This window comes from Sus scrofa, unplaced genomic scaffold (genome assembly GCF_000003025.6).
Source record: "Sus scrofa isolate TJ Tabasco breed Duroc unplaced genomic scaffold, Sscrofa11.1 Contig59, whole genome shotgun sequence".
NCBI lineage: Eukaryota > Metazoa > Chordata > Mammalia > Artiodactyla > Suidae > Sus > Sus scrofa.
This window is the reverse complement of record NW_018085257.1, coordinates 1782033-1805009: the sequence shown is the minus strand read 5'-3', so window position 1 is coordinate 1805009 and position 22977 is coordinate 1782033. Positions and strand designations below refer to the sequence as shown.

At 39.5% G+C, this 22977-nt stretch overlaps 1 protein-coding gene and 2 pseudogenes across 1 annotated transcript; 2 read left to right on the top strand and 1 right to left on the bottom strand.

Moving 5' to 3' along the window:
- Window positions 1-532: 532 nt before the first annotated feature.
- On the bottom strand, window positions 533-2855 carry LOC110258951 (annotated as a pseudogene).
- A 2752-nt stretch (window positions 2856-5607) lies between these two features.
- LOC110258950 lies at window positions 5608-6458 on the top strand (annotated as a pseudogene).
- A 5398-nt stretch (window positions 6459-11856) lies between these two features.
- On the top strand, window positions 11857-13576 carry LOC110258975 (olfactory receptor 1J4-like). The gene has a single exon (XM_021082265.1). The coding sequence runs from the start codon at window positions 12428-12430 to the stop codon at window positions 13367-13369; it is 942 nt and encodes a 313-aa protein (XP_020937924.1). The 5' UTR covers window positions 11857-12427; the 3' UTR covers window positions 13370-13576.
- Window positions 13577-22977: the final 9401 nt, after the last annotated feature.

Genomic DNA, 22977 nt, shown 5'->3' with positions numbered 1-22977 from the left:
TCTCAGTTTGTCAAACTACTATCAAACTCTTGTGCCATTATGCACATAGAAGGGAAAAGTGTGCATTAATTAAAAAACAAGTAGTCATTAAACATCCAAACTATTCCCCCAGCTCACCAGCTCTTAGTATGATCCCAAATATGCAACCTGTGTCACACAGTGACAGGCTATATTTTGTATGTGTATGTATCTCTGTATATGCGTATTGTAGCATGTGTACACATAGTATTAGGTATGAATGGCAATTAACAGTCCCTGAAGAAATTCATTTTCAGTTGAGGCTATGGCTCCTGTGCCTTGGGATGATTTTAGACTTCAAAACTGAAAAACACTGCTAAAAATCTCACTTCCTTAAGACAAAATTTGATTGCTTATTCAGGTTAAGCTTCTTGGTCTAAAAATGGCTCTAAGGTTAAGTATAAAAAAGCAGCCAACTGAGTGCAATTTCTCTCTCCAGTTTGGCCAAGCTATTTTGTAGACCAGAAAATCTATAGTGCCTTCCAAAGGTTCTTGTCTACCTTACTGTCCTTGTTCACATTTCCAACTGTGTCAACATAGCCTGCACTTCAGGGGTCAGCTGCTTGGCAGCCACAGTTGCCTCTGTGATAGCCTTGGGATATAGGCCCTTTATCTTCTTATTAAAGCATGACTGGAAGATTTCTAAAAAGGGGGAAAGTGGCGAAAGAGCCAGGAAAGATGTTGTTGGAGACCCGAATCATGAAATACGGGCCTCCTGTCAGACTAAAAGCCATTATCTTTCTGGCTCACAGTTATAGTAACAATATGGGCTGGCCGCCAGGGGAAGCCATATATCTTGGCTCAAACAATGTCCCCTACACATATGGTCCTGCCATCTGGTGTGACATGCTCAGAGACATTTTTGGAAAAGACTTTCATTTTCAAGGAATTACTGAGCTTTTTCTCTTCCTTTGAAGAGGAGGAAGTGGAGGAGGTGGAAGGTGCATGCATACACCCTGGAGGAAAATCAAAGCTTTCAGAAGAACTACACTCAGAGTTGGAGGATTTCAAATCATCTGTGGTATCAATGCTACACACTGAAGCACTGGAAGAGTCAGATTTCTTTTGATTTAGGGTCATATAAACAGAGATATTGCTTCTGCTGCCCTTTTTGCCCAGAGTCTGTGGTTCATCCTGCTCTCCAGGCACAGGCACTTCAGTTGTGTCCTGAACCTCACGGTCGGCCTCTTCAGGGCCTTTGGAAGGACTCTGATTTTCTGAAGTGGCCTCACATGCTAAGCGGGTAAAGGTGCAATGAGACTGAGGCTAGGGTGCCATCTTGCCACTCCGAATTTTCTCCAGTCTTCTTCAGAGAAGAGTCATTTTCTTCATTCCTATACCTCTGTGGTTTTAAATGAACCTGGGGTGAAAGGGAACCTGACCTAGGATTCTGATATCTATGTGTAACTTCTGAATGCACAATTCTGGACATAGAGGTGTCACTTTGCTTCTTCTATGCCTTTTCTTTGGCAATTTTCAAAACTTCCCGAGCTTTTGCATAATCAATGTGCTTACTCTGGAGCACTTTTTCAGTACTTAACTGAGCTTTTGAAGTATTTGCCTGAGCAGAAACTTTGACTACTCTGCCTCTGCTGTGAGCAATATTTTAAACCTTAACAGTTTTTCTTTTCTGGTTTTCATTTTGGTTTTTCCCATCCACTTTATGGTCAGTTTTCAGTTTTTTGTCCACAGTAGTTACACTTTCATTTCTCTGCTTTTTATCTTCATATTTAGAAGAGTCACTTGCGCTACTACCTTTTCTAATTCCTGTTTTTTTTCAGCAACAATACTGTTTTTACATTTGTCACATAAGACTTGCCTGGGTCATAGTTTAATAGCATTCATTACTGAAGTAGGTTCTTCCCTGTACATTTTTTGTTTGGGTCACTTAATTTTCTGAGGAGGTGGCTGAGGTATTGATTGGTTATGTGTTTCCCTGATAAACAAAGGGGAAGGATAAAGTGCTCCTTCATGGGAGAGAGGTGGTGGTTTGGAAGTCCACAGGCTTTCCGCCAAGCTCAGCTCAGGAGGTGGTGAGACAGGAGAAGGGACATCAGGAACAGCACCATTCACTTCACGCTTCACTTCTGTCCCTGCTTGGAATGTATTACTTTGGAGCTGAATGGTCTCAGGTTTATCCTTATATTCCCTTTGGGATATACTGTCGCAGGGATCCCGTGGGGCCCAAACTGCTCCACCAGAATGGCTGTATATTTTTCCCACCAAAAGTACAGCTATTGCACCATATGGTTCATGGTCTCTTTTAGACAGATCCGTGAGGACCTGGGAGAAGAGCTTCTCCCAGAGGTGGAACGACAGGACAAGGGCATCCTCAATGATGTCATCCAGCCTGACCCGCACCTCAGAGCTGGGGATCAGTTGCTACACTGCGGAGTCACCTCCTGCCGCTGGCGGGAGAGCTGGGGCTGCTGGATGGGAAGCCATAGTTCCTGGCACTCTTTGGGAGCCTGGGGCTGCTCTGGCGGCGGTGCAGGGGAAGGTGGAAGGTCTGGCCCTTTCTGAGGGGCGGCTGCCACAAGCTCCACCACTCCAGCAGGCATTTCCTCTGCCTCCAGCTCCAGTCCTACAGCCTCAGGGCTGCAGGCGAGCTCCCACTGCGGCAGCGGCAGTGGCGGCGGCGGGAGCTGGGCCTCATAGGCCTGAGGAGAGGAGTGCTGCCCATCAGCCTCGGTGTCCAGCACAGATGCTTCAGTGGCCATGACTGGGAGGGGGTCAGTGCTGGCCTCGCTGCCTGGGATGGGCTCCATCTCCCGCTCGACCTCGCTGGTGCCCCTCTCCACGGAGGACGCTGCAGTTGCCGCCGCCTCTGCAGCCATGGCACCATTTTCTTCCTGGCTTTTCCCTCCTCCAACTCTGGCTGCTGCTCAGCCACTTCTTATTACTAGTTGCTAAAGATGAATAGAGGGGACATTCTTGGCTTCTCTCTTTGAACTTTCTTGATAATAGCTTTTTTCATTTCAGATTGTGCACGTTGATGAGATCATGAGAGGGTTTTTTTGGTATATGTATATAAGTAAATATATAATTTTATTTTTGTTAGAGTATTGTTGCAGACTCAGGATCAATCTATTCCCTATGCAGGGTGTGTAACACAGATGTATTTTTTCTTATTTTTTGGTTGCATTGTTAACCTTCTTCTTGCAGTTATGGCCTATGACAGGTATGTGGACATTTATCACCCTCTACACTATGCCATCAGCATGAGGGAGGAGCTTTGTATATGTGTGTTGGCTGGATCCTGGTTCCTTTCCTGTGCCATTGTCCTGACCCACACCCTTCTGGCTCAACTGTCCTCATGTGCTGACAGCACCATCCCCCACTTTTTCTGTGACCTTGCTGTCCTACTCAAACACCTAGCTCAATGACCTAGTCATGTTCACTCTAGGGTCTCTGGGTCTCATTTCTCCACTGTGTAGCATCCTGGTCCCTCATCACCACATTGGGCTCTCTATCCTGAGGGTCCCCTCTACTAAAGGGATCTGCAAAGCCTTGCCAAACTGTGGCTCCCACCTCTCTGTCATGTCTCTATTCTATGGAATGAGATAGCACTGTACCTTTTCCTCCTCATCAGGCCCGTTCCATGACAAAGACATCATTTCCTCTGTGATGTACACAGTGGTTACCCCCATGTTGAACCCTTTCATCTACAGCCTGAGAAATAGAGACATGACATTGGCTCTGGGGATTATTTTCAGAAAAAAAACTTTGCCAAGTGAGAATCACCTAACCAAAGTTCTTATTTCACTCCCTGAGCTTTTTAGAAAAGCCTTAAAAAGTTGTGTGTTGCTTACCCATGTCTCTGGCACTTTTCCTCGCTGTCCTTTATATGATAGTTGTTATTGGAAAAATCTCTTTCCCTTCAGTCATATCTCTTGTCCATTTATTATTCTGTAACCCTAAATGTGACATTACCCAAATCATACATTCAACTTCTGGTCTTCAATGCACCAAACTCCTGTGCATGTGTTTGTAAGTGTGGTTATATTTTGTTTCAATGAGTAATATTATTATTAAATGTGGCTTTTTTACATCTCTTTAATGTGTGTATATATATTTTAATTCTTATTATGGTCATTTCTTGGGCATTTATTTTTAAATTTTTAATTGATTCATTATTAATTAGTCAACTTGGGGTATAGTTGAATTATGATGTATTAATTTTAGGTATAGAGTAAGATGATTCAGTTTTAAATATATTATATACATCATATATTTTTCAGATTGTTTTCCCTTATATTATATTACAAAATATTGAGTATAGTTCCAAATTCTATACAATTGGTACTTGTTAGTTATCTGTTTTATATATAGCAGTGTTTATATGTTAACCCCAAACTCCAAATTTGTACTTCCCTTTTCTTTTTTTTTTGTAAATGTAAGTTTGTTTTTATGTCTGTGGGTCTCTTTCTTTTTTTGCGTATAAGTTCATTTGTGTCATTTCTTATTAGATACCCTATATAAGCAATATCATATGATATATGTTTTTCTATATGTGGTTTACTTCATTTAGTATGATAATCTCCAACTCCATCCTTGTTGCTACAAATGTCATTATTTCATCCTTTTTATAGCTGAATAATATTCTATTAAATATAGGTACCACTTCATCTTTATCATTCATCAGTTGATGGATGTTTTCATTGCTTCCAGGTCTTGGCTTCTTGCCTTTCAAAGCTACAAACATTCAGTTGAGATTCCAATGTTTACTTATAGTAGAATCCAAAATTCTTATCTTTGCAATGCAGTATCAGCTTAATAAGGTACTTTGAGGGTTTGCTATGTTGTGAGTCCATCTCTTGCATCTAGTTGTGTGTATCTTTGCACACTTAACTAATGTATACTTTTGTTTTCTTATGGTCAAAATGTGTATAATAATATTTATTTGGGTTACTGGGAAGATTTATTTTGAAAGTGCATGTAAAATACTTTTAACATTACCTGGAACTATTGACATTGGCTTGGAAACCTGGATTGGACATTTTTGATAACAGGGGATTTTAAGTTCGTAGCATGCAGCGAACTATACTGAAAGCCCATGACATAGCTTCTGTAATTTTCTTCAAATGATTTTCACATCCTTTTTAAGAGGAAATGCATGATTGATACCTCTTACTTTGCGCCCTGTTCACATTTTTGTCTTAGAAAATTATAGAGATTTGACCTGGCTTGATGTAAAGATATAAACTTGAACATAGAGAGTTCTCAGGTCTTGTGCTCAATATGGCACAAAGCAGTTCTTCAATAATTATTTATTGAATGAAAAATAAATATCCATTGGTTTCTTTGGGAAAAGACTTGGTTAGTGTGACCGTTTGACATATTATTGGAGCCAGAATTGGAAAGACTGAATCATTCACCAAAAATTAAGATAAATGAAGGGAGAGTAGCAAACATTAAGACTTTTCATAGGACAGAGGACATGACTATAATATTACGGCATGTTCACTGACATTTCCCACTTTCACTAATTCCCGGCTGTGGGAAGAAGGAGGAAGAACCAGGGCAGTGTGTCCGAGTTCCTCCTCCTGGGGCTCCCATCCGGCCAGAGCAGCAGGGCATGTTCTTTGCCCTGTTCCTGGGCATGTACCTGATCATGCTGCTGGGGAATCTGCTCATCTTCATGCTCATCAGGCTGGACCCTCACCTCCACTCCCCTGTGTATACCTTCCTCATAACTTGGCCCTCACAGATGTCTCCCTTTCATCTATCACAGTTTCTAAGATGCTGATGAACATTCAGATTCAGCCACAATCTATCCCCTATGCAGGGTGCATTTCCCAGATGTATTTTTTCATACTTTTTGGTTGTCATGACAATTTCCTTCTCACAGTGATGGCTTATGACAGATATGTGGCCATTTGTCAGTCTCTCCACTACAGCACCATCATGAGGCAGGAACTGTGTGTCTCCTTAGCAGCTGGGTCCTGGTTCCTCTTTGAATCCACACCCTGTTGTACACCCTCCCCTTTGCCCAACTGTTTTTATTTGTGGAAAATACCATCCCCCACTTCTTCTGTGACCACACCACCCGCCTGAAGTTGAGCTGTTCAGACACGTACCTCAATTTGTTGGTCATCTTTGTTGTGGGAGGAACCCTTTTCTTCCTACCTTTGAGTAGTATCCTGAGCTCATGTATTCATATAGGGACTACAGCTTTGAGTGTCTCTTCCACCAAAAAACTCTTTAGAGTTTGTTCCACCTGTGGCTCCCATCTCTTTGTGGTGTTTTTATATTATGTGACACTTGCTAATGTTTCCTTTTTTTCCTCATCATGGGACTCCAATGACAAAGACATAATTGATTCCATTGTATATGCAGTAATTACTCCCATACTGAACCCTTTCATCTATAGCCTCAAGGACAGAGACATAAAACAGGTGTTAGAGATATTTGTCAATAGCGCTAATTTATTTAAGTGACAATCCCTAAACCCTCTTTTTGCAATCTTGAGCACAGTGAGATATATCTCCTAAAATAATCATGTTTGGCAACTCTGTAACTTCAAATGAATATGCATTCAGCTGTCATATATCATGTTAATAAGTCAATATAATCCAGTTTGTGATTTGCATTTTAAATATTCTTAATCTATATATATATATATATATTTCTACTGTACAGCATGGTAACCCAGTTACATGTACATGTATACATTCTTTTACCTCCCATTATATGTTCCATCATAAGTGACTAAACAGAGTTCCCAGTGCTACACAGCAGGATCCCATTGCTAATCCATCCCAAAGGCAACATTCTGCATCTATTTACCCCAAGCTCCCAGTCCCTCCCACTCTCTCCCCTTCCCCTTGGCAACCACCTTTCCTTAAAAAAAATTTATTGTGGTATAATATCCTACATAACATGAAACTTATTATTTTAATCATTTTAGGTATAAAATTAGGTGGCATTTAGTACCTTCATCACTGCTGTTTTATTCTGGGGCCTCAAAGGAAACTATCGAGCATCAATGCAGTTGTGTATTTGGCAGCTATGAAAAGTAATGGCAAAGATACCTATGAATCAATATGGAGGGATTTCCAAGTTATATCATCAAATGGAAAAAAAGTAATGTGTAAAAGAGCATCTATTCCATACTATTTCCTATGTGAAAAAGAAGGAAAATAATATACACATGTATATTCCCATTTAGCAAGAAGAAATACATGAGGACTATTTGAAACTAATGAGACTGATTAACTACAAGGAATAGGGTAGGAATAGGAGAAAAAGATGGAGAGATGAGTATATTTATTTGTATCATTTGGCCTATGTTAACTTTTACCTACTAAGAAATAAAAAGGAAATGGAAAATAAAGCAAAATAGAGTAAAAGAAAAAATGAGCCTAACTATAATTCAAGTTAATACCATAATTAGACTAAGAGGAAAATAAAGAAATTAGGTTATTATTGAATATCAAATTTTGTTTATAAACTACTCACAATAAGTAAAAAACCATAAGCATATTTTTGAAGCAAATTTGGGGGACTGAAGTTAACTTGCCATTAACTGTGGTTTGGTCTCAGGATTCTGAAATTATATGTATTCAAAGATTTAGTACATAAGTAAACTTGTCCTGGAAAAGGGACTGACTTCTCAATGGGGAAAAGTGCTATCTATGTACCTGGAAAAAGAGAGGCTAGAAAAAACTTTATGGTGTCAAAATAGAATTGAAGATATCAGTTTGAAATCATGTGTGGTAATGTGTATAAACAGATTGAAATTATGTATCAACATTTGTCTGGTCCCCTCTCCCATTCTTTCTTTCCCACTCCTGACCCTTCTTCTAGGAGTAACCATTCTTTTAGTTTCTGTGTTTCTAGTTTATACATCCTGTGTTTCTTTTATATATGTTTCTTGGCTGTATTCTCTGAGATCACTTAGAAGCCTTGTAAGCAACAAACACATGTAATGCCAAATTTGACTTTTGAATATCAGTGTCTTCTAACAGGAACCAAAGTTACTTAGAAAAATGGCTGATTCTAGAGCTGGGGCCAGGACACGAAAAAACCAGGGAAATTTTGCTGAGCTTGAAAATAAAAAGTGTTCAATGTATCATGGCGACATGGGAGCTAGCTGGAAGGGGCTCCCATTTGTCAAATCTGGAATAATTAGAGATTCAAAATGAATAACATCAGAACTGAGTTACAACCCAGAGAACAAATAAGAATTCATGAGTCCATGATGATATAAATCAATCAACAAAAAAATGAATGTGGAGTAAGGGGAAGTTCCTTCCTATATGAGAATACAGATAATCAACATAGAGGAAATGATCGAATTAGAAAATCACCATTTGGCCACAACATTTGCAATATTTTTTTTTTCCAAATAAGGATCATCAGTGGATGTTAAATATAGTGGGTTAAATTGTATTAAGAGAAGTGTTGTGGTTATATAGTCTCAAAATATCTACCAAATGATACTTAGTTAATTACAAATGTTAAAATAGTAAGTTATTATTGAGAAGCTGGCAAACACCACCTTAAAGAATTGATCAATTATAAAATCACTAATAATTAGAAAAAAATATTTTTAGGGCTGCACCTCTGGCCTACAGAAGTCCCCAGGCTAGGGGTCAAATCACAGCTGCAGCTGCTGGCTGGACCTCAGCTGCAGGATGATGGGATCAGAGCCACATCTGCTGCCTATTATGCAGCCTGTGTAAACACAGGACCTTTAAACCAATGAGTGAGGCCAGTGTTCAAACCTGCATCCTCATGGATCCTAGTCAGGCTTGTAACCTGCTGAGCCACAAAGTGAACTCCAAAGAACACAAATTCTTAATGAAGCTGTTAATTTTTTAAAACATCTGGACATGTAAGGCTTATGTTTGGTATCAATTAAGAAACATGGGTAAAATCCTTAGCCTAAGATGCAAATGTTCAAAAATTTTTCAGCATGACGAACAATATTTTGTGGAATTTCTAGCACCAAGCCTTTTTACTAACTTCTTTATTGAAATATAATTTGCAGGGCCTGTGTAGCTCAGTCAGGAGAGCATAAGACTTTTAATCTGAGGGTCCAGGGTTCAAGTCCCTGTCAAGATGCTGTGTGGAAATCCAGTTTGCTAACAGTATTATGTTAGTTTTAGGTTTATTACAAGGTGATTTGACATTTTCATACACTGTGAAATGATTACCACAATTATTAATCTAACAACCATCTGTCCAAAAGCTTTTACAGGATTATTGATCATATTCCTTATGCCGTATATTATATCATCATGGTTTCTTTATTTTATAACTAGAGGTTTGTGCCTCTTCATCCACATCACCTATTTCATTCCCCTCATCATTCAAACACTGTCTCCTGTGGCAACACACTGGTTTCTTTTCTGTGTTTATGAGTCTGTTTTCATTTTGTTTTGTTGATTTGTCGCTTTAAATTTTAGACTCCATATATAAGTAAGATACCATGATATTTATCATTGTCTCTGTCTTATTTCACAGAGCATAATACCTTCTAATCCATCCATGTTATTGGATCATGGCCTTGAATGTTGTGGCCAATGAAGGTGGCAAACATTTTTAGTCCCCAGGATGGGATGGCACAAACAGTTGTTTTCACTGTTGGGGATTCACTTTTATGCTTTTGTGTGTGGATATCCACTTTCCCAGCACCATTTATTGAAGAGAGTAACCTTTCCCCATTGTGTGTCTTTGGCTCCCTTGTCAAAGCTCAGTTGATGATATATGCACGGGATCATTTCTTGGCTCCATATCCTATTCCATTTTTTCATATATGTATATTTTAATGTTGGTAACATACTGTGTGGATTTCAAAAGGTTTGAAGTTCAGTTTGCAATCAAGAAGTACGATACCTAAAGTTTTGTCCATTTTGCTCAAGATGGCTTTGGTTTTGTGGGTCTCTTGTGGTTTCACATGGATGGAATAAATAATGGTGATGGGATGTGAGCTCCAACACACTTCAGGGTCAGTGGTGTGGGAAACTCAAGATCTGGTCCTACTCTGGTACTTTCTGCAGTGGGTGGAGTGGTAGATTCCATTGTAGGTTCTTCAGAGTTCAAGGGTGTTCATGGCCTCTACTTCTTGTCCTGAACAGTTAGAGGAAACACCAATGTGTTACTGGCATTAGAGACATCTTCTGGGACTCCTGTAGTTCAGTCCCTTTGGTCCCTGCACTGGATCCATCTCCAGAGGAAGGTGAGGAATTGGGCAATTAACTCAGGTGTCTTCTTCTCTAATCAGAAGCTTGTGGGGGGGGTGTTCCCTTCGGTCTCAGTTCTGTTGGTAAATGCGGATCTTCCATTGTTCTCATTCTTGTAAAAAGGTGGGGAAGAGCTAAATATCCTCAGGCCATGGAGGCATAAGAGATTCGTCCTCAGGTATTAGCCTGGACTAGCATAGATCAGAGCAAGGTGGGGAACCATACCTTGGACTAGGTGAGTGTGTTGATGTAAGGACTAGGAAGAAGAGATCAAGAAAATATGTGTTTACATTGACAATATAACCATTTGCTTTTAGTGACTGATTCACACACTGACCTACTTGGTTGGTGGCAACCAGCCTCACATGGCCATAACATTAAAATTAATTAAAATGACCTGAAGTTAAAATTTGTGTTCCTCAGTTGCACTAGCTATATGTGAAGTTTCCAGTAGTTACAGGAGACTGGTGCTGCTGTACTGGACAACACAACTATAAAGTATTTCCATCCTTGTGGAAAGTCCTATTGTACAGTGCTAATAATAGACCATGGAGGCTGGGAATCTGTGATACATATGTGTATGGTTGGGTTGCTATGTGCATGTTGCTTCTTTTTATGTTACATTTGTGTTGGGTTTGATCACACATGATTCTTAGTGTTTTTAGTGGACTTTCTGTGTGTGTGAGTGTATATGGTTTGTGAGTCCTGTGGGTGAGTGGATGTGGTCTTGTGTTTCTTTAAAGAGCTTGTGAGGTGTAATTGATATACAAAAATGTGTTCATTTTTTAATGTACAAAATATTGAGGAGTTTGGACATGTGCACACACTTGTGAAGCTACCACCACAATCAAGGTCATCAACATATCTGTCTCCTCTCAAAATGTCCTTGTGTCCTTATATGTGGTAAGAAAACTTAACATGGGATCTACTCTTTTAAGGAATCTTTAGGTGCACAGTATGGAATTTTTGGCTCTAGGTATTATGCTGTACAGCAGGTCTTGAGAACTAATTGATGTTGGATAACTGACACTTTATTTCAATTAAATAACAGCACTACTTTTGCCCTCCCCCTAGCCCTTGGTGACTGCCATTTATTTTCAGCTGCTATGAGTTTCTCAAAGTGAAATTATGCAATATTTGTTCTTATAGGACTGGCCTATTGAACTCATGATAATGTCCTTCTGATTCATAAATCTTGTCACAAATTGCAGGATTTAATTTTTTAAGGCAAAATGATATTCCATTGTGTGTATATGCCTCATTTATACATTCACCTGTCATTGGACATTCAGCTTGTTTCCAGAGCTGATCTATTGTGCACAGAGCTGCAGTGCCTATGGGGGAATTGATAAATCTCTGAGATCCTAAGTCAAGTCCTTTCCAGTGTACATCCAGAAGTGGGATTGCTGGATCATGTGGAAGTTCTATTTTGAGTGTTTTTTTTCCAACTTTTGGCTACTTTAAATAATGTTACTTTATATATGGCTGTATAAATACCTCTTTGTTCCCTGCTTTCAGTTATTCTAGGTATATACCGGAAGTAAAATTCCTTAATCATATGGAAATTTTATTGATGTTTTAGAGCAACTTTCATAATTGTCTTTTCCTTCCTTCCACCCTCCGTCCCTCTCTTCCTTGCTTCCTACCTTATTTCCTAACTTCCTTCCTTCATTTCTTTCTCTTTCTTCACTTTCTTTGTTTCTTTCATTCTTTCTTTCTTTTTTATTTCTTATAGTAATTTTAATGATAAAAAGTATTTTTTTGTGTGTTGAGCACTTCATTTTGTGCATGGTACATTAATCTTCCAAATAATTCTTTAAATGGTGTGTGTGTGTGTGTGTGTGTATGTGTGTGTAAGAGAGACACAAGCACATAAGCAGTCTGACAGTAGAGCCGTGGGTGGGACTGTCTTATTAATTTCTGAATCCCTACTATCATGATGTATCCACTTAAAAAAAAGAATGGGCTGTTCCCTATTTGCAATGAAGGGTTTGACTGAGGTCATATACTTTCTCCACGTGACTGTATCAGTATTCAGACAAGTCATGTTTTGTTGTTCTCACCAGACTGGATGAGGCATCAGTGTGTGAGTGCTGTGCAGGGAGACCTGTCTGAACACTGACACAGTCACTCTGAGAAACCATGTGACCATATGCTCAGTACTTCTAAGTTACAGGAATTTCCAATTTGTCTTCATTCCCAGAAGAGAGAAAAGCATCATGAGGAGGGAGAACCAGAGCTGTGTGTCCAAGTTCCTCCTGCTGGGGCTCCCCATCCAGACAGAGCAGCAGGGCTTCTTCTTTGCCCTGTTCCTGGGCACGTACCTGACCACAGTGCTGGGGAACCTGCTCATCATCCTGCTCATCCGGCTGGACCCTCGCCTCCACACCCCCATGTACTTCTTCCTCAGCCACTTGGCCCTCACAGATGTCTCCCTTTCTACAGTCACTGTCCCTAAGATGCTGATGGTCATGCAGACTCAGGATCAATCCATTTCCTATGCAGGGTGTATAACACAAATATATTTTTTCATGTTTTTTGCTTGCATTGATAACCTTCTTCTTGCTGTGATGGCCTATGACAGGTATGTGGCCATTTGTCACCCTCTACACTACACCATCATCATGAGGGAGGAGCTGTGCATATGTCTGTTGGCTGGATCCTGGCTCCTCTCCTTTGTCAGTGCTGTGACCCACACCCTTCTCCTGGCTCAACTGTCCTTCTGTGCTGACAACATCATCCCCCACTTCTTCTCTGACCTTGCTGCTCTGCTTAAGCTATCCTGCTCAGATACCTCTCTCAGTGGGCTGGTAATATTCACTGTAGGGTCTGCAGTTCTCATTTTTTCTTTGAGTGGCATCCTGGTCTCTTATGGCCGCATTGGGCTCTCCATCCTGAGGGTCCCCTCTACTAAAGGGATCTGCAAAGCCTTGTCCACCTGTGGCTCCCACCTCTCTGTGGTGTCTCTATTCTATGGGACAATGATGGCACTGTACCTTTTCTCCTCATCAGACCAGTCCCATGACAAAAACATCATTGCTTCTGTGATGTACACAGTGGTCACCCCCATGCTGAACCCTTTCATCTACAGCCTGAGGAACAGAGACGTGACATTGGCTCTGGGGATACTTTTCAGAAATAATAACCTCTTTGCCAAGTGAGAATCACCTAACCAACATTCTTATTTCACTCACTGACCTTGTCATAAATGCCTTAAAATTTGTGTGTTGATCACCCATATTTCTAGCACTTTAATTTTCATTGTTATTCAATCAATCTCTTTCCCTTCAGTCATATCTTTTATCAATATATTTTTCCATAACCCTAAATATGACATTACATACAACACACATTCAACCTTTGTCTCAATGCACCAAAATACTTTATGTATTTGTGTAACTATGTTTACATTTAATTTTTTTCCTTATGTTGTATTATTTTTAAATTTGGCTTTTTTAAAGCTTTTTGAAGTATATACATATATATATATATTTGTAAATTTTATTATGGTAATCTATTCTTGGACATTAGTTTTTAAATTATTTAATTTATTAATCAACTAATTCATTTGAAGTGTACTTGACTTACAATTTGTGATAGTTTCAAGTGCAGTGCAAAGTGATTTGATCTTTAATATATTTTGTATTGTATATATATTTTCAAATTGTTTTCCCTTTTATGTTATCACAAAATATTGAGTACAGTTCTATGTGCTATACAATTGGTCCTTGTTAGTTATCTATTTTATGTACAAGAGTGTGTATATCTTAATACCAAACTCATAATTTGTCCACTCCTCATTTCCCCTTTGGTAACTATAAGTTTGTTTTCATGTCTGTGTGTCTATTTCTGTTTTGTGTATAAGTTCATTTATATGATTTTTTTTTCCATTTTCAGGGTCACACCAGCAGCATATGTAAATTCCCAGGCTAGTGGTCTAAGCAGCACTGCAGGTGTTGGCCTACAGCACAGCCACAGCAGCATGGGATCCAAGCTACACCTGTGACCTATACCACAGCTGAGGGCAATACTGGATCCATGGCCCACTGAGAAAGGCCAGGGATTCAACTGCATCTTCATAGATACTATTCAGATTCATTTCCCTTCAACTACAAGAGGAACTCCCTGTGTCATTTTGTTCAGATACCACATATAAACAATATCATATGATATAAGTTTGTCTCTTTCTGGTTTAGTTCGTGTAGTATGATAATCTCTCCTTCCATCCACATTGCTACAAATGGCATTATTTCATTCTTTTTACCACTGAGCAATCTTCCATTGTATAGATGCATGGCATCTACTTTATCATTCATCTGTTGATGGACATTTGGGTTGCTTCCAATTCTTTGCTTCTCACCTTCCAAAGCTACAGACATTCAGTTAACTATCTAAAATTTCATTTTAGTGAAGTCCAAAATGCTCATTTTGTCAATGCAGTATCAAGTTAATGAAGCACTTTTGATGGTTTGCTAAACATAGATAAACTAATTTCATTGTGATTTTGACAGTAGGGGCACACAGAGTCATCAATCCAATTACCAAAATTCCCCATTCCAGGAAGACTAAAATTTTCCCCCTAAACTGCATGTTTGTGTTCAGTACAGTGCACAGCTATTGAATTAACTTTAGTCTTGGAAATGAGTGTTGTATTTTTCCCAGAGAGCTCACATCTAACATGAAGGAGGGCTAAATCCCTGAATTTACAATTTTTGTGCACAAAAACAGCTACTGCATCACTACCATGTGCCAGGCAATTTTCTATATTCTTAGAATACAAGTTAAAAAAATGTATTCCCTTGTAGAAGTTACATTCCAGCACTCCTGATCCAGCTCATGATGCACCTTTTTTTTTTCCATAGCAAGATTTAATCTTATAACACACCATAAACTTAAAAATTTTAATATGGTCATCATTTCTTTAATGGGCTCAGAGTCTTATGGAAAATGGGTTTCTATGTCTGAAATAAATACATTCTAAGTTTTGGTAGGTAAAAACATCTATGACTAAAGACGGCATAAAAGGGGGGGGGGCAAATGATTCCCATCCTGGCTCAGTGGTAACAAACCTGACTAATATCCATGAGGACACAAGTTCAATCCCTGACTTCAGTTAGTGAGTTAAGGATCCACTGTTGCCGTGAGCTGCAGTGTAGGTCTCAGATGGGCTCAGATCTGGATTTGCTGTGGCTGTGGTGTAGGCAAGATGCTACAGCTCTGAATCCACCCCTAGCCTGTGAATTTCCCTATGCCCCATGTGTGACATTAAACATGAAAAAAAGTGGGGCAAGAGTGCTGGGTTAGGGTTCATAATTTAACACCATATGGTCTAGGTAGAGCTCATTGGTAAGGTTACATCCAAAGATGTTAATGATGGCAGGGACGTGAACCATGGGGCTGCCTGGGCAAAAGCATGGAGATCAGCACCTACAAATATTTAGAAGAGATGTGCCTGGCCTATTCCAGGGACATTATTTTGTCCCCTGTCCCTGAACAGGACTAAGTGGGGGAGGGATGGTGGATGATTGGTTCAGAGATAGAGGATCAGATTCACCAGAGAATCAATAGGGTTTGTGTGTCTGTGTATGTATCTCTGTGTGTGTCTGTCTGTGTGTCTGTGGGTGGGTGTGTAAGAAAGAGAGATTTATGGAGTTCCTGTTGTGGCATTAGGGGATTGGTGGCTTCTCTGCACTGGGTTAAAGGATCCCATTACTACAGCTGTGGCATAGCTGGCTACTGCAGCTCTGATATGAGCCCCAACCTGGGAACTTTTGTTTGCCATTTTACATGCAAAAAATAAAAATAAAAACAGAGAGGGAGAGAGAGAGAGATTTATTTTAATGAACTGGCTAATGTAATTGTGGAGGCTAGGAAGTGTAAAGTCTGCAGTGTATGTTGGCAGGCTGAAAACCCAGGGAAAAGTTGCAGTTTGAGTCTGAAGGCAGGCTGCTGACAGATGTGCCTCTTTCTGGGAGGTGATTCTTTATCTTAAAGGTCCTTAATTGATTGGATAAGGCCCACCCTCATTATGGAGGACAGTCTGCTTTATTCAGAATCTGCAGATTACAATGTTACACTCATCCACAAAGATCCTGGTGTGGAAATACCTAGATGTGTGTATGACCAAATATCTGAGTACTGTAGCCTAGCCAAGTTGACAGGTAAAATTAACCATTATTGTAGAGTTTTTGGTTCTCTGTCTGATTTGGGAACCCACTGGAAGGGATTCAATAGAGGAATAATTTATTTTTGTTTCTTTAAAAACACCAAGATTTTTGGAGGTATAAGTGACATACAATAAACTTCATATAGCTAAAGTATACCATTTGACTTAGAAAACTGCACATAGGACTACCATATGATCCAGCCATCCCACTCCTGGGCATATATCCAGATAAAACTACAACTCAAAAATATACATGCTCCACAATGTTCATAGTGGCACTGTTCACAATGGCTAAGACTTGGAAATAACTGCAATGTCTGTCAAGGGATGAATGGATACAGAAGAGGTGATATATATACAGAATGGAATACTACTCAGCCATAGAAAGAATGCAGTAATGCCATTTGCAGCAACATGATGCATATAGATAGTCTCATACTAAGTGAAGTAAGTCAGAATGACAAATATCATGTGATATCACTTACACGTGGAATCTAAATTATGGCACAAATGAACCTAACTAGGCAACAGAAGCAGACTCGTAGACAGAGAGAAGAGACTTGTGGTTGCCAAGGGGGGGGGGGTATGAATGGGAAGATTGGGGTTAGTAGATGCAAACTATTACATTTAGAATGAATAAGCAAGGAGGTCCTACTGTATAGCAGAGTGAACTATATTCAGTCTTTTAGGATAGACCACAATGAAAGCGAATATAAGAAAGTTTATGTTGTATATATACACACAGATGTGCATGTGCATGAATGCACACACACACACACACACACACACACACACACTGTGTTACTTCGCTACCCTGCAGAAATTGGCAAAACATTTTAAATCAAGTATACTTTAATTTTTAAAAAGGTAGAAAAAGAGTATACCATTTGACCAGTTTTGACCTGTGTACACACCTGTGGAACTCTCACCACAGCCATCAAGTTCATGAATTTCCCTGATGCCTACCCTCCTTCCCTCACTTTGCTCCTCCCATCTGTCCTCAGCGGACCTACTAATCTCTTTCTATCACAAGGGTTAGTTTGCATCTCCTATAAACTTATTTCAGTGGAATCATACAGTGTGTATGCTTTTCTTGCTATCTTTACTTAGTGTAAACATTTTGAGATTCACTCATGTTCCACTGTACTAAAAGTTCATTCTTTTTATTGATGAGTAGTATTCCACTACATGGCAATACCAGAGCTGCTGCATCAACACACATTTAAAATTTTTTATTATTGTAAAATTTTAAATATTTTTAGTTTTTAAAATATCTCTTTATCGTCTAAAAAAATTTTGTTACTTTGTTATTTATCAGATTAGATCCCTAGCCTTTGAACCTCCATATGCCATTACAATGTTATGTTAATTTTGAATGTACAACAAAGTGATACAGTTATACAAACACATACACACACATGAACACACATATATTCTTCTCAGATTCTTTTCCCTGAGAGTTTATTAAAAACTATTGAGTATAGTTTCCTGTGCTGTATAGTATGTCCATTCATTACTAACAGTAAGTCCTTTGATGAAGATTTGTGGTGTTTCAAGCTATTATATAAAACTGTTAAATCAATAATAAATGATAGGAGTTACCACCATGGCTCAGCAGAAACATAACTGACTAGTATCCATGAGAACAAAGGTTCAATCCCTGGCCTTGCCCAGTGGGTAAAGGATCTGGCATTGCTGCGAGCTATTGTGTAGCTCACAGATCACAGATGCAGCTCAGATCCCATGTTGTTGTGGCTGTGGTGTAGGCCAGCAGCTACAGCTCAGATTAGACCCCTAGCCTGAGAACCTCCATATGCCAAAGGTTTGTCCCTAAAAATACAAAAAATAAAAATAAAAATAAATAAATAAATAAATAAATAAATAAAGGCTATTAAAGTTCTTATGAACATTCTTGTATAAACCTTTCTATAATTATTTTTTTTCTTTTTTATTATTTTTTTATTTTCCCACTGTACAGCAAGGGGATCAAGTTATCCTTACATGTATACATTACAATTTAATTTTTTTCCCCACCTTTTGTTCTGTTGCAACATGAGTATCTAGACAAAGTTCTCAATGCTACTCAGCAGGATCTCCTTGTACATCTATTCTAAGTTGTGTCTGATAAGCCCAAGCTCCTGATCCCTCCCACTCCCTCCCCCTCCCATCAGGCAGCCACAAGTCTTTTCTCCAAGCCCATGATTTTCTTTTCTGAGGAGATGTTCATTTGTGCTGGATATTAGATTCCAGTTATAAGTGATATCATATGGTATTTGTCTTTGTCTTTCTGACTCATTTCACTCAGGATGAGAGTCTCTAGTTCCATCCATGTTGCTGCAAGTGGCATTATGTCATTCTTTTTTATGGCTGAGTAGTATTCCGTTGCGTATATATACCACCTCTTCTGAATCCAATCATCTGTTGATGGACATCTGGGTTGTTTCCATGCCCTGGCTATTGTGAATGTGCTGCAATGAATATGCGGGTGCACGTGTCTCTTTTAAGTAGAGTTTTGTCCGGATAGATGCACAAGAGTGGGATTGTGGGGTTATATGTTGGGGTTATATGTAAGTTCTATGTATAGATTTCTAAGGTATCTCCAAACTGTTCTCCATAGTGGCTGTACCACCTTTCTATAATTATATCCATACTTTTACCTTTGACAAATACCTAGTAACATGCTGAGTATATGTTTAAGTTTTTTAAAAAAATTTCAAAATATTTTATATTCCCCCAAGCAGTGTATGAGTGTCCCAATTCCATCATATCTTCAGTGACATTGAGAGCAGCAATATTTTCAATTTTATCCAGTCCAATAGGTGTGTAATGGTGTAAACCAGTTTACAGACCTGGAACCACTTGATTGAAGGGGTGTTTGTGTTTCTTTGGAAAAAAATCCTGTGGCACTTGGGTATTTTTTAAAACTTCTTGAGTCTCCCTAGCTCCATGCATGATTCTCATCATTCCGCAGTACCTGTCACCATTTACCTGCCATTCATTTTGCATTAAATTTTTTTTTCTCTACCTTCTCCCACTTGGATGTATGATCTCAGAGAGGGATGTCTGTTCATGTTATTATCTGTTATGTTTCTAGAGAATATATCAGTATTATATGTGTGGGAACCTTAATAATTATTTAAGTGAATGAGTGAATGAATGAAAAGATGAATTCATTCAAGAGTTACCACTCACATTTGCCTATTGTGAGCCATAGCTGATCTCTAGTGATACAAAGACATTGATAATAAACCTTAACATTTAGTAAGCTTTTGTTAAGTGCACATTTAACCATCCTTCAAAGTCACAGAAAGACAATGATAATTATTTCCACTTTGAAGTAACTGAGTCTCAGTGGTCTTTCATAAGAAATTCAAGCAGGCTCTCTTAGTATGGGATGAACCCAGAGTCTTTTTTCCAGAGTGTTATATTCAATCCCCCTTCCTCTAAACAAGGCCTAGACTGTGCCAACAAAACCTTCCAGGGGAGTGGGAAGATGTGCACATTTTAAGAGGCTTTGTATTCTAATGAAAGCCTGTGTCAGTGTTGGGGAATCTCATCCACTTCCTGTGCCATACACTGCCATTGGGAGAAACTGTGCTCATGACACAGAGTCCTGAACCAATTTGGAAACTCCTGCTTCTCATCAGATACTTGACTAGAAGCCCAAAGTACCACTCATACCAGGGACACTTTCTCCTGTGAAACCAGGTGCAGCTCAGCCCCTATGGACCCTAATCATCCTCCTTCCTGAGGGGCCAGGAGGGAATTGGGCAGTTGACCCAGTGGACTGCTCCTCTAGTTGGGGACTTGGGATAGATTCCCCTTGGGTATCTTTAGGATGGAGAAAAGGAGAACTTGCACATGGCTTTGAAGCTGGAGAACCAACATGAGAGTTTGTACAGGTCCTCAGGCCACCAAGGTTTGCTTTTTTTCTTTGGATTCTGGGTCTTCTGGGAAAAAAGTGAGGATTCAGGTAACAGAATGAAGTAGAAGGTATTTGAACTCAGAGTGCAGGTATAGCTCAGAAGGAGCCCAGAAACATCCCTAGTTGTGCATGTATGTCTCTGTTTAAGAGAGTGCATGACCATTAGAGAAAGCGTGTGCATTTGTGTGTGTATATGTTGTGTTTCTCAAGTCTATGTGTGTATGTGTAACTTACAAACACACTGAATGCTACACACTAGGATATACAGAGGTCAGGGAAGCCTGGACATTTCATCAGAGTGTGCTTATTCTACATGCATCTGCTGTTTGTGTGCTGTGTGTAAGACCTTGTGCACTACGAGTGATTTGAATATGAATGACTTGTGTTGACAATGCTTTTGGTCTAAAATGCCTGACAGTTCTGTATGTGTAGCTGTGTTGTCTGTGTGAATTTTGTTTGTGAGTTTTGCATAGATTTGTGTGAAGCTGACTCAACCCTAATTGTATTTATCCTAGTGAGAGTATAAGCCAGATAAATCTATAAATCTCCTTTTATCGAGTGTTTCTGTGATATTGTGTGAGTTCTTTTGTGTAACAAATCCACACCTTGACTTCCTTCACACAGAAGAAGTAAATATCTGTGTGTGTGTTTTACATTTTCACATTTTTTATTCTCCACTTGCCTAAGACGAGAATCCACACAGTTCCACAGAAAACCTACTTTGCAGAATATTGTCATCCATTTTTCTGTGATTTGACTACTCCAGCACGGCTGCTGGAAGCTCAATGTTTTTGACACCTGCTTCAATTTTGATAAAACAGTTTAGAAATAAAATCCTCATTTCTGCGGTCACATATGTGGACCCCCAGATCTTTATCTTTTCCCCACTTAATGGATTGGTGGCCTTGGGTTTGACCATTGCGTTTATCAACATCCAGTGCTCTCACATGGGATCATGCTATTTGCTGACAGTCCTTGTCTGTAAGGTGCATAAGAAGCTAGGGACATTGAAAGCAGTTAGCAAACTTTAGCCTCATGGAGACCCTAAGCATTGACTCTCCATTTCCTTTTGTACATGGGACAATATTTGGCATGAATATGGGAAAATCAAGCCCATCCATAGTCTCTGTCTCTCAATGCCCCAGCCCTAGTTCACAGTCTGTCTCCTCTTCACTACTGAGCAATTATCCAGCCATCTCTTTGCACTTGGTGCTGATGGAATCAAAGTACCACATGTATTGTTCCCTTCTGTTCCCATTGCAGCTCCTGGGTGTCATTAGAAGCTCTTGTTCTCCTGCAGTTGATATGTGAGATCCTTGGCTAAGTCTATCCCAGCAGCTTTCAGTGAGATGTCTGTGCTTGGAAGGAGAGTAAAAGTGCCTGGTCCCTCCTTGTACCCCATGAACTGAATCAGTTAATGATCCTGAGCAACTCCCTGGTCTGGAACAAGCATCAGCTGACAGATTTTACACAATGTCAATTTCCTATCCCAGGCATATTTTAACATTTAACTTTAATTTTTTCACATTTGACTTTAGCATTTCTACCCCCATAAAAATGGGTGGATTCTTTCTCTAGTGAAAAGATGATCAGAAAATCAAACTTTGAAGGAGTTCCTGTAGTGACTTAGTGGTTTATGGACCTAAGTAATATCCATGAGGGTGTGGGTTTGATCCCTGGCCTCACTCAATGGGTTAAGGATCCAATGTTACTTGAGGCCTTGTGTAGGTCACAGACACTACTCACATCCCTAGTTTTTGTGGCTGCAGAGAAGGCAGGCAGCTGCAGCTCAGATTCAACCCCTGGCCTCAGAGATCCCACATGATGCAGGTGCAGCCCTAAAAATCCAGCAAAATAAGGAGAAAGGAAGAAAGAAAAAAGGGAGAAAGGAAGAATGGAAGGAAGGAAGGAAATCAGGCTTTGAACCAGCCTCTCTTATGCAATATACATGTGAGACTGCTTAAATGATTTCACTATTCCTGTTGGTAAAATGCAGGGAAAAAAACACAGTCTTCTCTACTTCCAAGAAACAAATAACATTTGATGGATTGAATGAAATTGAAGGTGTATGAAAGCCATTGGCAAAATTTATAACATGTGTGGACAGTTAAGTGAGCAGGAGCACTCATTCAAATCCTGAAATAGGTCTTCAGGTCCTGCCTATTTCTCTCACTAAAGAGAGGGAGAACTGTAGGGTCATAGGAGCAAAGATTCCAATATATTTTTAATAACATGGGAGAGAATTGTGACTGCAGCAGTTACTAACTATAATCATGCTAGTTTTCTACTCCTGAGTATGTTTTTAATGATGTTTTATTTGTTTGTTTATTTGTTTTACAGCCACATCTAGAAGTTCTCAGGCTAGGGATCAAATCAAAGCCACATCTGTAACCTATGCCACCACTTGCAGTAATGCTGGATCCTTAACCCACTGAGTGAGGGCTGGGGTTGATCCCACATCCTCAGAAAAATGAGGTCAGGGGTCCTTAACCTGCTGGGCCACAAGAGGAACTACTCCCTTCTTGGACTGTTTAAAACTTCAGTGAAGCAATCGTGCAAAAATATATGCCTGCCATAGTGTTTATTAACTGGGAATTATTATCAGTCTGAAGATCAACATTGGTAAATGGTTCTGCTCAAGCAGGTAACTGAATTCTAATAGACACCCCAATCCTTCA

Coding starts and splice junctions, on each gene's coding strand:
- LOC110258975 (XM_021082265.1), top strand. CDS start 12,428: ATGAGGAGGGAGAACCAGAGCTGTGTGTCCAAGTTCCTCCTGCTGGGG.